At 52.3% G+C, this 16871-nt stretch overlaps 1 protein-coding gene across 2 annotated transcripts in view; it reads left to right on the forward strand.

Annotated features, from left to right (window-relative positions):
• HMCN2 (hemicentin 2) overlaps positions 1 to 16871 on the forward strand; it is a 177898-nt gene that overhangs the window by 24091 nt on the left and 136936 nt on the right. For both annotated transcript variants that reach the window (XM_061433841.1, XM_061433842.1), the window contains exons 3-8: positions 992 to 1150; positions 1981 to 2103; positions 11273 to 11444; positions 12092 to 12198; positions 13317 to 13437; positions 15868 to 16131. In XM_061433841.1, coding sequence (XP_061289825.1) covers positions 992 to 1150; positions 1981 to 2103; positions 11273 to 11444; positions 12092 to 12198; positions 13317 to 13437; positions 15868 to 16131 — 946 coding nt within the window. The remainder of the gene's footprint in view (positions 1 to 991; positions 1151 to 1980; positions 2104 to 11272; positions 11445 to 12091; positions 12199 to 13316; positions 13438 to 15867; positions 16132 to 16871) is intronic.

Below are 16871 nucleotides of genomic sequence, written 5' to 3' on the forward strand. Positions count from 1 at the left end.
CACCCTGGTTCAGCCTCTCTCAACCCTGCCAGCTTCCTGAACGCAGGGTGTTCTCTGATGTGTCTAGCTCACTGCCAAGTCCCCCAGGGCCCAGCACACAGAATGAATGAGTGAACCAAGGGGAGAAGCATTTACTGAGGTCACCCTGTGCACATCCTGATTCTGGTGCTGGGTGTGCAAAGCCGGGGAGGCAGAAAGCCCCTGGCTGGTGAGCGGGGAGGGAGGGCCGTGTGCTTTTTTGAGATTGACTCCAAGGTGTGTTTGCTTTTCCAAGTGATATCACTTCTCGGCTCAGTGATAAAGAACCCATCAATTAAGAGACTTGGGTTCAATCCCTGGGTCTGATCCCTGGGTCAGGAAGATCCCTTGGAGAAGGAAATGGCAATCCAATCCAGTATTCTTGCCTGGGAAATCCCATGGACAGAGAAGCCTGGCGGGTTACAGTCCATGGAGTTGCAAAGAGTTGGACATGACTGAGTGACTGAGCATGCAGGCATGCACCAGGGCAGGTTAAAGAGAAGGCTTGACAAGGCGGCTTTGAATGTTCTCCTCTGCCCACCCCTCCCCTCTCCTTCCCTGGAGACCCCTCTACCCCTCTGGCCTCCAAACCTTGGCTCACTCATGCCTTTTTGGCGTACCTGTTAGATGCTTCCGTGGCTCCATCCTTCTCCCTCAACTTGTAGCACTCATCACCATGGTAATTAAATAACTGTGTCATGTTTATTAATGTAAAGTCTGTCTCCCAGCCAGACTCCATGGGAGGGAGGGACCATGTCCCTTGGGCATGAGTGAGTGAATGAAGGAATGAATGAGTGAATGAATGAAAGATAGATGGCGCAGGTGTGTCTCAGGGAAGCGAGTGGCTCGGGCCAGGCCTGACCCCTGGACAGGCAGGACAGAAGCCACTGAAGGGGATGCCCCCTCCCACCTCCCAGGGTGGGCCCCACGTGGAGGAGGTGGGCAGCAGCTGCTGACCTGCCCTGTCCTGCAGGGAGGCGGGGACTGCCCAGAGATGAGCTTGGGGGCCATCAAGGCTGCCGTGGAGGTGGCCAACCCCGGCTCCTTCATCTACGTCTTCTCGGACGCCCGCGCCAAGGACTACCACAAGAAGGACGAGGTGCTGAGGCTCCTGCAGCTTAAACAGCCACAGGTGAGCTACCGGCAGGGGCTCGGGGGCTGCTGGGGTCTCCAAGGGCAGCCCCAAGCCCCCGCCGGGAGAGCGGAACTGGGGCTTCTCCTGCACAGCTTGGGTTCCAGTGCCCGCCAGCTGCGCCGGCCAGCCCACTGGTGGAGCTGGGCTGCGAAGTCCAAGTGTGTTCTCAGGCTCTGGCCTCGCCCTCCAGGCCCACGCCTCCCTGGGGGGGCCCGCTTTTGATACAGACCACACCACTCCTCCGCTCTCTTCACGCCCCGTCAGAGGCTGGGCAATCCATCTTCCTCCTGGCGTCTCCTCTGCTCCCCGTCATGTCATTCTTCACCCATTGTCTCAGGGTCTGGAAGATGCGTTGGGGCTTTGGCTCCTGGCTGTCACAGCGAGTGGTGGGGGAGGCGGTGTGAGGGAGTGGGGGTTGCAGGGAGGAATCCCTGGGGAAGACCTCAAGAGCTAGGACTCCTCTCTGGACGGGAGAACTCCTCTGTCTTCTCATCTAGAAGAAATGTGGGTTCTCCACGGTTCTTCTAGCTCTGTGGCGTCCGGGGGCCACTTGGAGCAGAGTCAATTTCACTCCTTCCCTTGTAGATTTCATAATGGCTTCTACTGTTTTCCTGGCCCTGTGACAGACACGTGACCTGCATCGGTCCTGACCCCCACAGGGCGGGAACTCTCATCATTCCCATTTCACAGGTGTATCACCCGAGCCCAGAGAGATGACAGGGCTTCCTCCGGGTCACTCCCTCCTGGTCTGGCCTCCCCCTCCCCACTCCATTCATACCTGAAGGGGCTGAGGACGCCGTGAGCCAGGCTGCCCATCTGTCTTCTAGGTGGTCTTTGTGCTGACGGGGGACTGTGGTGACCGCACCCACCCTGGCTACCTGGCCTACGAGGAGATCGCCGCCACCAGCTCCGGGCAGGTGTTCCACCTGGACAAGCAGCAGGTGACCGAGGTGAGTCTGCCCTGACATGCTGCATCCCTGGGTGGCTCTGCCCATCGGCTGGCTTCTAGGACCAGTGCTGAGTGCTCGCCTCACAGCAGGAGGCCTGGTGCTCAGGGCTTTTTGACACCTTCTTGTAGAACCCTCTCAATCACCCCCAAAGTAGGTGCTGCAGGTTCCTTAGTTTTGCCAGTAAAAAAGCCTGGGGCCTGAAGGAATAGCCTGGGTTTTAAACTCGGGATCCCCAGCAAGTCCAGGCTGGCAGGATGGATCTAGCAAAGCTCGGCAGAGTAGGGATGTTAAGGGGAGCTTCTCCCCAGAGTCGAGGAGCCCAGGGGTAGCTGGAGGATCACCAGGGCCGTCAGATTCAGGCAGTGTTGCTGGGACAGCAAGCCATGCTTGGGGACTTGGCAGGGAGGGGCTTGCTTGACGCTGCGGCCCGACATGCAGGGCCGCCGATGGCCCAGCTGACCAGGTGTTTGTGTTCTGGTCTCGGTCTTGGAGCAGGTGCCCCTCCTCCCTTCCAGGCTCCATCAGTTGCTCATATCTCTCCCATCTCTCCCGCTGCCCCGCACGTCCATTCCTCCCTAGGAGCTAGAGGCATCCTTCCAGTGGCATGCTGGTAAATGTTTCATGACCATCTCTCTCTGGAAGGAACAAGAATGCTCATTTCTCTGGGGTAAATGCTCCTACTTGGGCTGGTTTCAAGCTGCTGTCCTAAAGCCATAGAGTATGGGAAGTGATGCTTGCAATCTGCCATCTTGAGCCTGTGTGAGCCAGCTCCTACATCCCACCAGATCCTCTAAGACAAATCAGACCAATAGGTCCCTCCCCGGTATCCCCCAGGGAGGGTCCCGACGCTGGTCTGAGTTCTGCCTCTCCCAGCCCACCGCCTTCATTCTCCCCCTTGCCTGCTGCTGCCTCTCTGCTCTTTCAACGCCCTGTGTCTTTTCTACCTCAGGGCCTTCGCTCGTGCTGCTTGTTTTTCCAGCTCCTCCTCCCCAGGCTCCTCATCTTTCCAGTCTGAGCGGAATCACGCCTTCCTCGATTTTTGTCAAGATTAATTCTCCTTTCATATCCCCTTAAAGCTCCTTGGGGGGCTTTATAGAATCATAATTTTACAACTGTGGGATTATTTAATGCCGTTAGGCTGTGAGATCCCCGAGGGCAGGGCCCTTAAGGTCCCATTTACGACTGTGTCCCCAGCACCTGGCGCAGCCTCCAGCATGGAGCAGGTGCTTGGTCAGTGGATGGACACAGACACCTGGTGAGTCGATGACGTGGGGTCCCTTGGGCTGGAGGAAGAGGAGAATGGGAGGAACAGCGTCTCTGAGGCTGCCGCGGCGTGGCTTCCAGCCAGTGCGTGTGTTGTGTATTTACGTCTCCAGGGCCGTGTTTAGGTTAGCGCCTTCGCTCCCTGTTGACAGATGGCGTTTATGGTTCTTTGCGACACGCCAGGATTTATTTCTTTTGGCATGTCAGTCTGCTCTGGCACCAAGCCGCCCAAGTGAAGGTGGGAAGCGTTTCAGAGTGGAGTGATGGCTTGGTCCCTGTTTTGGGGGTGCATCTTATCTGGGCAGTTGCTCGGGAACTGGGTTCCTGCCAGTGGCAAGTCAGACTCCAGGCAGCAGATGAGTTGGTGGAGGACGGCTTGCTCAGGTGTGGGGCTGAACTCTCCAAGTCTCTCACTCAGGGCATGGAACCTGGGGCGAGCCCCTGGCTCCTGGCCTTGGTGCCAGCCTTCTGCTGTGGGAGCCTGGCTGGGCAGCACATGTCTGATGTACTGGGATCTCCAATGGCCAGGACTGGTTGCCCCTGGGTAGGGGCCTGGGTCCCTCCCCTCCCTGGAAAGAGCGCCATCATTTGTCAGCTTCTTGCCTTGTACCTGGCCCCTTCCAGATGTCCCCAGACATTTGGCAATGGTCACCACCAACCTCCACCCGCAGGAGAGAGGGAACGGTACCTTTGCTTGGCTAGAAGCTGCCACAGTGCCCACACCCTGCCTGTTTGTCCTTTGACCTTTTCAGAGCATGTCCAGTGTGCCAGGAGTGGCACATTTTGCACTCACTCGTCTCTTTGTTTATTGAGCACCCACTTCATGCCAGGGCAGCTTTAGGTGTGGGGCGCCGAGAGATCATCCATCAAGCTTAGATCTCACGCTTTCAGGCATTTAACTTCCTCTGCCTTTGAGATTCTGGAGTGACGAGAGGAAGGTGAAGATCCTTTCCCCCCTGGCAGGCGTCTTTTGGAGCTTTGGCCATCCTTCGATGGCCAGTGGGGGTGGGCATTAACCAGGGGGAAGGTGAACTGATCCCTCAGACAGTGGGAGGGGGGGAAGGTGGAATTAACAGGTGAGGAGACACAGGTCCTGAAGGTGACCCTGTCCTGGATCCTTCCCTGGGTCACATCTGGCTTCAGACCCCACCCTAGCTCTGCCACTTGTCTGCTGCGTGACCTTGAGCATGGCACTTAACCTCTCTGGGCCTCCGTTTCCTCATGTTCACAGTTGGGTCATGAGGGCCGTTGCCTGGAGAGATGGTGGCAAGGGTGGGAGGAAGACCCACACTTGGGAGGGAGCCCTGAGTGAGAGCTAGTGATGGCCACGGGATCTCCAGCCCCGTGCTTTGATAGCGAGTGCAGAATACACACTCCCAGGGGTCCAGGGAGCCCCTCTCAAGATTAAGAGCTCTCTTGAGATAAGATTCTCAGGAAAGTAGAGCCTGGGGACAGTGCCCCGTGATGTCCAGTTGGCAGAGGCCCTCAATTTTCTGATCCTTGGCTCTTGAGGTCCATTCAGTGACCCCCCCCCCGTTGGCCCCTGCCTCACTGCCCCAGCTTCCTCAGCCTCTCTGGCTGTCAGATGTCCAGGGGGAGCCTTGGTTGGGGGGGGGTGGTGATTTATCTGCCGTAAAGGGCTGAGCAGCAACCATCTGGCTGGGGTAGCAGCGCCAGATTCTCTCATTCCTTCCCCATCAGCGACAGAGAGACAAGCCCCAGCACATTGCTGGCTCCCAGGCCCCCTGGTCCTGCTGACATCTGGAAGTCATTACCTTTGCAAATAAACATTAGGCCTGCTTGATGAAGCCTCTCTGCTCAGGAGTGTCCCTAGATTCCTCTCTGAGCCCCGGAGCCACTGCCAGGTCCAGCAGGCTTTGCCCCCAGGCCTGGGCCTGCGGGGGCCTGGCCTTGCTGTGGGCCAGAGGGTCTGCACCCCCAGCTCCAGAGCGGCGATGTGTTACAGGGCAGCCCTTGTGGGTGGGCCGCCTCCTGATGGGGTCGCTGGCCTTCTGGCCCACCTCAGCCCTCTCTCCATTGCGTGGTTCAGTAGCCTGAACTCTTGGGCATCTTCTCTCCATCAAAACATCCTAGAAAGAGCTTGTCATGACAGTTGCAACACAGTAGCGAGTGTGGGACGCGTCTGGGTAATTGCCAAATGGTGCTGCCACCACCTCCTGCCAGCTTTGCTCGGTCATGATTTCCTCCTGACCCCTGACAAGGCCTGGCCCCGGGGGAAGGGGACAGCGGTCACAGAGCTGTTGCTTTGCTGTGGGGGAGCTGCCTCACTTGGCCAGCTTCTGTCCGCCTTTCTAGCCTTGGCTGCTATGTCCCGTCCACCCCCGCATGGACGAATAACCTTGTCCTCATTTCTTAACCCAAACAGGTGGGATCTTTTTAAGAGAAACATTATTTAGAAAGTCAGGCAAAAACAGAAGAATGAAGTAGCTCCAAATATAAAAACAGAAAAGTTTCAGAACACAGGATTCTTGTCCCGTGATGACTGAAATCTAGCTGTAAAATCCAGGCACATGTGTTTCAGCTCGGTCTCATCAAAATGTAGTCATTTTCCAAATCTCGAGCAATTCTTCCAATTCCCTTCTGTTCCCTTTCTCTTCCATGGAAGAGCATGTGGTAGGCAGAGCTGAAGGACTGTGATTTAGGGCAAGGATGACCAATATGTAGCATGCCAGACACCACTTTCTAATTCCATATCCATGGCAAACATTGCTAATCAATTACAGGCCTTTTTCTAATTGAATCTGAATGTGGCTTCTCATTTCTCCAAATGGCATTCCAAGAAGTCACTTCCAGTTGATTAGAGCTGACAAGCGACAGGATAGCACTATGGTTGCTCAGGTATAGTTTAAAGTCATACTTGTAAAGATATACTCGTTCCTTTTAGACGATTTTTACTTAAAATTTTTTTATGAGAAGTGTCAAAGATATTGAAAAGTAAAAAAAAAAAAAAGGTACTATCTAGATTTAGCAATTCACATTTTTGCTCCAGCTGCTACGTCTCTCTCTTTCTATACTTTTTGTTGAATCATGAGGCCTTATCCATAAATAATTCAGTGTGGAATTAAAAAAATAGACTCCAGCATAACCCATAGTATCACCTAATATAACGAACAGTACTTTGCAAGTATCATCTGATGCCAAGTCCATATTCAAATTTCTCTATTTGTCCTCAAGCTGTTAAATCAGGTTTTAATCAAGGGCTGTGCGTTTTATGAGGTTGTGATGTCTGTTAAGTTTCCTTAAATCTGGAGGGGATCCATCCTTTTTTCATGCCACTGACTTGTTGGACAGGCGTTGATGACACAATGTCCTGTGTTCTGGATTCGTCTGATTGTTTCCTTATGGTGTCACTAAGTTGTTCGTTTCTCCTCCACTTGTTCCTTTACTCTCTCTAAACTGGAAGTGAAAGTGTTAGTCACTCAGTTGTATCCGACTCTCTGCGACCCCATGAACTGTAGCCCATCAGGCTCCTCTGTCCATGGAATTCTCCAGGCAAGAATACTGGAGTGGTTTGCCATTCTCTCCTCCAGATCTTCCTAACCCAGGAATTGAACCCGGGTCTCCTGCACTCCAGACAGATTCTTTACCATCCGAGCCTGGAAGTTAGCTTTAAATGACTAATCAGATGGAGGCTGACCTTTGTGGCAGGAGTATGTCTTCCTTGGTGCTCTGTGTGTGTTTTCTATTACATCACACCAGGAGGAAAATGATGTCTGATTGCCCCCATTACTGATGACCAGTTTGGTTGGTTAAAGTGGTGACAGCCAGCTCTCTGCATTGCAAGCCTTTGTTTTTTCCTTTCTGACCCAAGGGGTCAGTGGGGTCACTCTAGGGCTCTAATTCCCCAGGAGCTTTTCATCTCATGGTTTTAGCATTCACTGAAGATGCTTGCCTGAAACAATTATTTAATTAGGAGGTTGCAAAATGATGATTTCCTAATTGCATCATTCCTTCCACATTTGTTAATGGGCGTTCTCCCATGAAGAAGAGCTTTTGCTTCTCCAAAGGGGTGATTTGGTTTCTCTGAAGTCATGGTTCCTACTAAAAAAATAGGGATCACACTTCTTTCTCTTTAATTAAGAATTTGCTTTTATTGGTGGCAAATGAGGTTTTATTGTTTTGAATTTTGATTTTATTTTTTGAGTATTTTTGTGGCATCTAGATTACATGGTGCTTCCCCAGTGGCTCAGATGGTAAAGAATAAGCCTGCAACGCAGGAGACCCGGGCTTGGTCCCTGGGTTGGGAAGATCCCCTGGAAAAGGGAATGGCTATCCACACCAGTATTCTTGCCTGGAAAATTCCATGGACAGAGGAGCCTGGCAGGCTATAGTCCACAGGGTGACAAAGGGTCAGACAGGACTGAGTGACTAACCTTTGATTGTATAATTCAGTGTGGTTTAATTGATTATGTTGTTATTCTTTTGGAGGCTCAAAGTCTCCCAAATTCCTATATCCTTCTGATATGTCTCCATTAGTCTTATTTTTTTGCCTTGCCACATAGCTTGCAGGATCTTAGATCCCCGACCAGGGATTGAACCTGTGTTCTCGGCTGTGAAAACTCAGAGCCCTAACCACTGGACCACCAGGGAATTCTCTGTCCCCATTAGTCTTTGAGACCTTCTTTGCTTTATGAAATTACCAGTAGTCCTAGGCTTTCTTTGTATATTGCCTGCCCCAGACCCGAAATCAGCCATTTCTCCAAGGAACTCTGGTGGAAAACAGTAGTTAGAAACCACTGGGTTCTGAATTCACTTGGAATAAATTTATATTTAAAGAAAATCCGTGCAGCTGTCTCTTGGCCGTAAGAGAAAAATCTTGGTTGAGATTTCCTTCCTTGCTTTATCCTACAAGAGACATAAAATGGTTTCACAACCACAATATGGCTAGTTCTGATTGTTATTGTTGTTGTCCAGTTGCTAAGTCATACCTGACTCTTTGTGACCCCAATGGACTGCAGCACGCCAGGCTTCCTTCCCTGTCCTTCACTGTCTCCTGGAGTTTGCTCAAATTTGTGTCTATTGAGTTGGTGATGCCATCCAACCATCTTATCCTCTGTCACCCCCTTCTCATCCTGCCCTCAGTCTTTCCCAGCATCAGGGCCTTTTCCAGTGAGTTGGCTCTTTGCATCAGGTGACCAAAATATTACAGCTTCAGCTTTAGAATCAGTCCTTCCAATAAATATTCATGGTTGATTTCCTTTAGGTTTGACTGGTTTGATCTCCTTGTAGTCCAAGGGACTCTCAAGAGTCTTCTCCAGCACCACAATTCAAAAGCATCAGTTCTTCAGCATTCAGCTTTCTTTATGGTCCAACTCTCACATCCATACCTGACTACTGAGAAAACCATAGCTTTGACTATATGGACCTTTGTTGGCAAAGTAACATCTCTGCTTTTGAATATGCTGTCTAGGTTTGTCATAGCTTCCCTTCCAAGGAGCAAGCGTCTTTTAATTTCATGGCTGCAGTCACCATCCACAGTGATTTTGGAGCCCAAGAAAATGAAATGTCACTGCTTCCGCTTTTTCCCCTTCTATTTGCCATGAAGTAATGGGACTGGATTCCATGATCTTTGTTTTTTGAACACTGAGTTTTAAGCCAGGTTTTTCACTCTCCTCTTTCACCTTCATCAATATGCTCTTTAGTTCCTCTTCACAGGAGACATAAAACAATTTCACAATCACAATACAACTAGTTCTGCCAACTGCTGCTGCTGCTGCTGCTGCTAAGTCGCTTCAGTCGTGTCCGACTCTGTGTGACCCCATAGACGGCAGCCCACCAGGCTCCCCCATCCCTGGGATTCTCCAGGCAAGAACACTGGAGTGGGTTGCCATTTCCTTCTCCAATGCATTAAAGTGAAAAGTGAAAGTGAAGTCGCTCAGTCGTGTCCGACTCTTAGCGACCCCATGGACTGCGGCCCACCAAGCTCCTCTGTCCATGGGATTTTCCAGGCAAGAGTGCTGGAGTAGGGTGCCATTGCCTTCTCCTCTGCCAACTGCTAACTACTAAATAAAGGTTTCTTTGCACTTTCCTTTTTTGTCCTCAGGATGCCCCTCACTGAGAAAGTACAGTGAAATCCCTTGGTTTCTGATTTACTTGGAGCTAATCCTTTCCCTCATACTGGGGTTATGGTATCAATTTGTTGTACAGTCAGTTCATGTTTCATTTTGATTCTGTTTTAGGGTTGCACAAGATGCTTCTTGACATAACTTGGCTTGAAAAGAGGTGCTTCAAAACTGGAGAGGTTCCCACTTCCCTCTTTTTTGGTTTTCTTACTGGAACCTGGGTGGCTCAGCTATTGCTAAAGAGGCGATGTGAGCTGGGGTAGGGGGCGGGTGGAGTTGAGCCTTTGTGAGGCGAGCTTGAGGACCCTGTTCAAAAGGTGAGTGCTCTGCTGCATCACACACAGAGAGCAGATGCCCTGAACCCCTTATTCTTCACAGCTCCCGAGCCTGGGACATGACAGAGGGTGTCTGCCCACATGGGGCTCCCAGGCCAAGAGAGGTGACGGGTGTGAAACTAACCAGGAGTTGGTTGCTAAGGAAGGGGCAGGAATTTCTGCAAAGAGAAGAGCGTTTTGGTGGGGGGAGCTGCCCAGTGGGGCATGGGATGGGGGTTCAGCCCAGCAAGCATGGGGGCGTCAGGAGCATCATGATCTCGGGTCAGGTTGAACGGGTGAACCAGAGAACACAGGGACTTAGAGACTGTGGTAAGTCTTGGAGAAACAAGATAATTTTGTGCTTAGTAGAGACCATCTTGGGCTTCCAGGTGGTACTAGTGGTAAAGAACCCACCTGAAGAGGCAAGAGACATAAGAGATGCAGGTCAGATCCCTGGGTCAGGAAGATCCCCTGGAGGAGGACGTGGCAACCCACTCCAGTATTCTTGCCTGGGGAATCCCATGGACAGAGGAGCCTGGAGGGATTCAGTCCACAGGGTCACAAAGAGTGCGACACAACTGAAACGACTTAGCAGGCAGGCAGAGACCATCTTAGACTGGGTCCAGGACTGTTAATCTGGGTCCATGCACGCAGGGCGATGGTCTTTGAGGGGACTTGAGAACCTCCTGAAATCATACTCTAAATGTGTGCCTAACGAGTATGATGTTCTGGAGAGTTATATGTCTCCTGATATTTCAATGGGACTTGTCCAAAACATAAGATTTTTATTGTTTTTTATTTTAATTTAATTTTTTGGGCTGTGCCACACACAGGGATTTTGGGATCTTAGTTCCCTGACCAGGGATGGAATCCCAGAGCTCAGCTGTCAAACCATGGAGTCCTAACCACTGGACTGCCAGGGAATTCCCCAAACGTAAGAATAAGCAATTGTACAACCAAGGATATTAGATTTCTCAGTGTTGTGATAAGGGTCAGGAGTAGACTGTCCGCTTAAAGACATAGTCCTACTTAGAGAGCATGGTGCCTGGTAGGGGTTGTGGGCTGAGGGCCCTTGGGCAGGAATGGTGAACCGAGTTGCCCTGGGGGAGATCCCGGACTTCCAGGGTGCATCAGTGTGTAGGAAGCACCAGGAGGGCTTCCTGGAGGAAGTGATGGATGTCATAGAAATTGGCCATGTGACGAAGGAGGGGCCTCATCCCAGCAGAGGGGTGCCCTCTGCTCCTTCCATCTGAGCTGAGTCCTCTGGATGCCTTCATTCAGGTGTCACAGGCCAAGAGGGAAGTGGTGTGTGAATCAGGTCCAGTGTAGGGCAGGGGGGACTGTGACGGCCTCAAGTGACCTCGAAAGCCTGCATGCTGCCTAAAACTCACCAGGGGACCAGACGCTGCCCACAGCTGGCAGCCTGCTGGGACCCACCTCCGGTGTGCCAGACGCAAGCAAGGCATCATGGGCACCTGCTGGCATCAGCCCCTCACTCCTGCCCCCCAGGTGCTGAAGTGGGTGGAGTCAGCCCTCCAGGCCTCCAAGGTGCACCTGCTGTCCACGGACCATGAGGAGGGCGGCGAGCACACGTGGAAGATCCCCTTTGACCCCAGCCTGAAGGAGGTCACCATCTCCCTGAGTGGCCCAGGGCCCGAGATCGAAGTCCGAGACCCGCTGGGTATGTGCACCCCGGGGCTGGCCTCCTCATTGGGCCTGAGACTGAAATAAAAGTCCAGGATGGGACAGAGAGGAGGCCAGGAGATTTTGGACATAAAACTCCAGGAGCACCGAGGGTAAGGGAGATGCTGAGTGGAAGGCAGAGAGGGTGTCTACAGTGGGTGAGGATGCAGCGGGGCCATTAGCAGCCCAGCGAGAGGAATTAAAATGATGACCGTCCCTGGGGCTGCCAGATTCACGTGGCATCTTCCCCAGGTTCTCTCTTCAGTGGCCTGGAGAGTTGGTGGGGCAAGAATTAGTGGCACAGTGTAGAGATGGGAAGTGGTGGGGGGGATCTGGGAGGTGGGGTAATTTGTCAGGGTCATCCAGGCTCCATATGATTTGGACCCAGCTGCCTGGTGCCACGGTGCTCCAAGGATGTCCTGAGTACTCTGGTCCAGAGGCCAGGGGTACAGCCAGCACCTGGGGAGGGATGAAGATGGAGAGCTCAAGGAAGGAGAGGCCTGGGTACCCCCAAAGGCCTATTGTCAGTTCCTCTAGGAAGCCCGAGGCTGGGATTGGAGGGCTGTGGGTTCCTGGGGATGGGGAGGGGGGCTCTGTCAACCCAGAAAAGGGTCGGGGGCTGAGCAGGTCTTGGGGCTTCCACAGGGAGGATCCTGCAGAGGGATTACGGCCTCAATGTGCTCCTCAGCATCCCTGACTCTGCCAAGGTCGTGGCCTTTAAGCCTGAGCATTCCGGGCTGTGGTCCATCAAGGTAGGAGGCCTTGGCTTCCTGGGGTTGGGGAGACCAGCTTCACCAAGCTGAGACATCATCTTCCTCTTGCCTGGGCGCTCGGAAGCCTGGAGCCCTGGGAAGCTGTGGGTTGGAGCGTGGGCAGTGATGTGGGCATATCAGTAGAAGCAGGGGGGCAAGATCAGAGGAGGAGTATTGTGCTTTGTGCCAGTGAGAGAAGTGGAGTGGTTTGGGGTTAGTGAGGGAACTTCAAAGAAGGACTTGGAGAAACCACTCGGGTGTCCAGAGGTGGGCGACAGGATTGGCTCGCGGTTCAGGACCCTGTCCTTTGAAGAGTGCACAGAAGAAGCTAGGGTGACCTTGGGCTCAGAGGCACAGGACTGGCAGGGGAGCAGAGTCTGTTCTAACCTGCCGGGGACTGGGGGCCTGGGACTGGGTGCAGGGCTCCTGGCCAAGCACCCTGGGATGGGGCAGGTTGCTGTCTCTGAAGCACATGGCTTTAGCTGATCAGCAAACAGTTATGGAGCCCCTACTGGGTGCTGGCCTTCCCTGGTTGCTCAGTGGTTAGGAACCTGCCTGCCAAGCAGGAGACTTGGAAGACACAGGTTCAGTCCCTGGGTGGGGAAGATCCCCTGGAGAAGGAAATGGCAACCCACTCCACTATTCTTGTCTGGGAAATGCTATGGACAGAGGAGCCCAGTGGGCTACGGTCCATGGGGTTGCAAAAAGTCAAACACGACTGAGCGACTAAACCAACAGCAACTGGGTGCCAGGCACAGTGCTGGGCGCCGCGGGCACTGCTGTTCTTCAGGTTTGGAGCATCTTTGGGCTGAGAGCTCTCATGCCAATAGGGAAGGCAAGGCAGGGTTTGGGGGACCTGTGGGTGTTGGGGGTGGGGAGCGGGAACGACAGGGCTGCTTAGAGAGTCCAGCTCAGGCAGTGCCATGGCCGGACTCTTCCTCTTCCATGGGGGGAGCATCGTGCTGGGTCCCCAGGGAGTGGGTGAGTTACCCACAAGTCTGCAAAGGCGGGAGAATTCCAGTTGCTGACTCCAGGCCGGGTCAGGTCGGCCACTTCCCACCTGGAGCTGGGGGGCTGGGGTCAGACACCCTGGTGATGTGAGCCTGGGCCTGGGCTAGATCTACAGCAGCGGCCGCCATTCGGTCAGGATCACGGGCATCAGCAACATTGACTTCCGAGCTGGCTTCTCCACTCAGCCCTCCCTGGACCTCAACCACACTATCGAGTGGCCCCTACAAGGTACGATGCTCTGGGCCCTGGGGCGACACAAGGCCACCTTCTGCAGGGGTGGGGCTTACCTTTAGGAAGTTGGAGGGTGCAGTTCCAGGGGGCAGCCACAAGCCTGTGACTATGGAGCAGGCTTGCAGGAGTTGCTCCAGCCTCTCTCTCACATCACAGTGAACTGTACCCAGGGCTAGCACCTTCTCTTTGGGTTCCAGCCAGGGTGACCCTGGGACCGTTTACTTTTAGAACTTCCTTCCTGTCCTTCAAGGCCTCCACAAGCTCAGGCTGTTCCCCTAACCCTCCTTTCCCTTTCTCTTTGTCAAGATTTGTCTGTCTAGAGCCCCACTTCTTCCAGTGAACATCAGGCTGTTGTTGTGCAGGGGCTAAGTCGTGTCCAACTCCTTGCAACCCCATGAACTACAGCACATCAGGCTTCCCTGTCCCCCATTATGTCCTGGAGTTTTCTCAAACTCATGTCCATTGAGTCAGTGATGCCATCCAATCATCTCATCCTCTGTCGCCGCCTTCTCCTCCTGCCTTCAATCTTTCCTAGTATCAGGGCTCAGAAATATGGTCTCTTGCCATGGGGCCATTTGGAGGGTTTTGCTGGGATCAGCTGAACAAAGAGATGGGAGGGACTAGGCCACAGCATGTTAAAAAGCAGAGACATAACTTTGCTGACAAAGGTCCACATAGTCAAAACTATGGTTTTCTCAGTAGTCATGTATGGAAGTGCGAGTTGGGCCATAAAAAAGGCTGATCACCAAAGAATTTATTTTCTCAAATTGTGATGCTGGAGAAGACTCTTGAGAGTCCCTTGGATACAAGGAGGCCAAACCAGTCAATCCTAAAGGAAATCAACCCTGAATATTCATTGGAAGGACTGATGCTGAAGCTCCAATACTTTGCCCACCTAATGTGAAGAACCAACTCATTGGAAAAGACTCTGGTGCTGGGAAAGATTGACAGCAGGAGGAGGAGGGGGTGACAGAGGATGAGATGGGTGGATGGCATCACTGACTCAACAGACACGAGTTTGAGCAAACTCTGGGAGACAGTGAAGGACAGGGAAGCCTGGCATACTGCAGTCCATGGGGTCTTAAAGAGTGGGACCCAGGGACTGAATAAGAACAAGGCCAGGTCAAGATAACTCTGGAGCACTGAATAGTGCCCCCAAAATGGTGCATGCTGGGTCCTTAGAGCTTTCTTTTGAGTCTGTATGCCCTCAGTTTTTCGTTCTTGTCAGCCCTTATGGGTTTCCCTGCCAGGACCCGCAGTGATATCTTCAAAATGAAAAGTGGGTTGCTTATTCATTCTGTGTTTGTCTTTGCCAATAGCAGGGAGGTGGGAGGGAGGCAGAGAAACTTAACTCCTATTCTAAAGCCAAGAAAGATGAGAAATCCTAAGTGAAGTGCTATGGGGGTGGTGGGGGAGAGTTTGAAAGCAGAGTGGTCCTCAGGGACAGTCCCCAGTGGAGAGGGTGACGGAAGCCATATGTGACCTTCTTTGGTTTCTGCTTTTGATAAAGATGGGGCTCCATCCAAGACATTTTTTTAAAGTGAGAAAAACAGCAGGGCAATCGCAAATGATAAATAATGATTGGCACTTGACCCCAGGGCACCAGGGAGTGGGGGAGGCTGCAGCGAACTGAACAGTGGGGGCCTGGGCCATGGGAGCAGCTGCTACATGCCTTTGGCTGGTTGTTGCAACATGGGAAGGAAGCCCAGCACTGACACACTTGATTTTTCAAAGAAATCTGGACTTCTAGATTTATACATGCCCTTTCTAGACTGTTTGATTTTTTTTTTCCAAAAGATGGAAGGCATTTCATGGATCACGTCTACCACATCTTCTGGTTCCCAGTTTATGATCAGAGAGAGAGAGAGAAAAAAAAAAAAAGAATAGCTATCTGAAAAGGGAGAGACCTAACAGTTTCCAAATCAACTTAAAAGACTGTGAAACCCAAGTCCAGTTCTGGCTTTCCTGAGATAGTGTGGAAAGTACATTTCCAATGAGATGGGAAGGGAAACCACAGGAAAGCCCACCAGGAGTCAGCATTCCCAAACTGGGGTCTGCATCTCACCTCGGCCTGTCCCAGAGCCTGTCAGCTGACAGCCAACACCAGAGTCAATGGGGGATAGGAGGGCGCCCTTTCTCAGTTCTGCTCCGTGAGCGCCCAGTCTGCACAGCAGAGGCGACACAATCATGGGAAGCCATGGGTTGGAGGAGAGTGGTGTTTCAGGACCACGGACAGTAGCAACCCCCCTTCTCTCCTCATCCCACCCAGCATTCCTTGGCCCAGGGAAGAGAAGGTGAGGGAATGGGTGAAGGTGGACCAAGAGGCTGGGTCCCTAACCATGGCTCTGGGGTGGGGCCCCTGCTTGGGGAGCCTCGTGGAGCCCAGCACAGATGCCAGCACCTCCTTCCCTGCCTTTTCCTCTGTAGGCGTGCCCATCTCCCTGGTGATCAACTCCACGGGCCTGCGGGTACCCGGCCGCCTGGACTCAGTGGAGCTCTCACATAGCTCAGGGCAGTCCCTCCTGACTCTGCCCACGCAGCCCCTCTCCAACGGATCAACCCACCAGCTGTGGGGTGGGCCGCCCTTCCACAGCCCCCAGGAGCGTTTCTACCTCAAGGTGAAGGGCAAGGACCATGAAGGAAACCCTCTCCTCCGTGTCTCCGGAGTTTCCTACCGTGGGGTGATTCCAGGTGAGTAATTGACTCCTACCGCCCCCCAGCTCCCTGGCTCCCTTGGAGGCTCATTTCTCCCTGAAAGGCTTTCCTGATTCAATTAGATTAGGAAATGTTTATTCATTAAACTGCAGGCTCTGCAATACATTATGCTGAATACTGAGATGCTTCAGATGCAGTTTTCAGCTCTAGGGTTTACTGCAAAGTCATCTATGCATCCATAAATCCATCCATGCATCTATCCATCCATCCATCCACCTGTGCATTCAACATTCATTTTGTATCAGTCATGGTTCTAGAAACTGTAGACACAACAGTGGGCAGGTTAGTGAATATAAGTATGCCCTTGCATAATCATAGTTACTATCATTATCATAATGATGGTAACACTAACCTAATCACCATTCTGAGCACGTCTCATGGGACAATCCTGGGCCAAGCACTTGCCATGCATTTGTTCATTAAATGCTTATATCAGTTCCTTTTTATTCCCCCTCCTGGTCTAAAGGGTTTCTTTTTATAATCTCTTGCATACTCCTTGAAAAATCTATCTTTTCAAACCTTTTATTTTGAAATGATCTTTAAGAAGTAAAGTGTGAAGTGTTAGTCACTCAGTTGTATCCAACTCTTTGGGACCCCATGGACTGTAGCCCACCAGGCTCCTCTGTCCATGGAATTCTCCAGTCAAGAATACCAGAGTGGGTTCCCACTCCCTTCTCCAGGGGTTCTTTCCAGCCCAGGGATTCAACATTGGTCTC

The sequence above is a fragment of the Bos javanicus genome, chromosome 11 (assembly GCF_032452875.1).
Source record: "Bos javanicus breed banteng chromosome 11, ARS-OSU_banteng_1.0, whole genome shotgun sequence".
Lineage (NCBI taxonomy): Eukaryota > Metazoa > Chordata > Mammalia > Artiodactyla > Bovidae > Bos > Bos javanicus.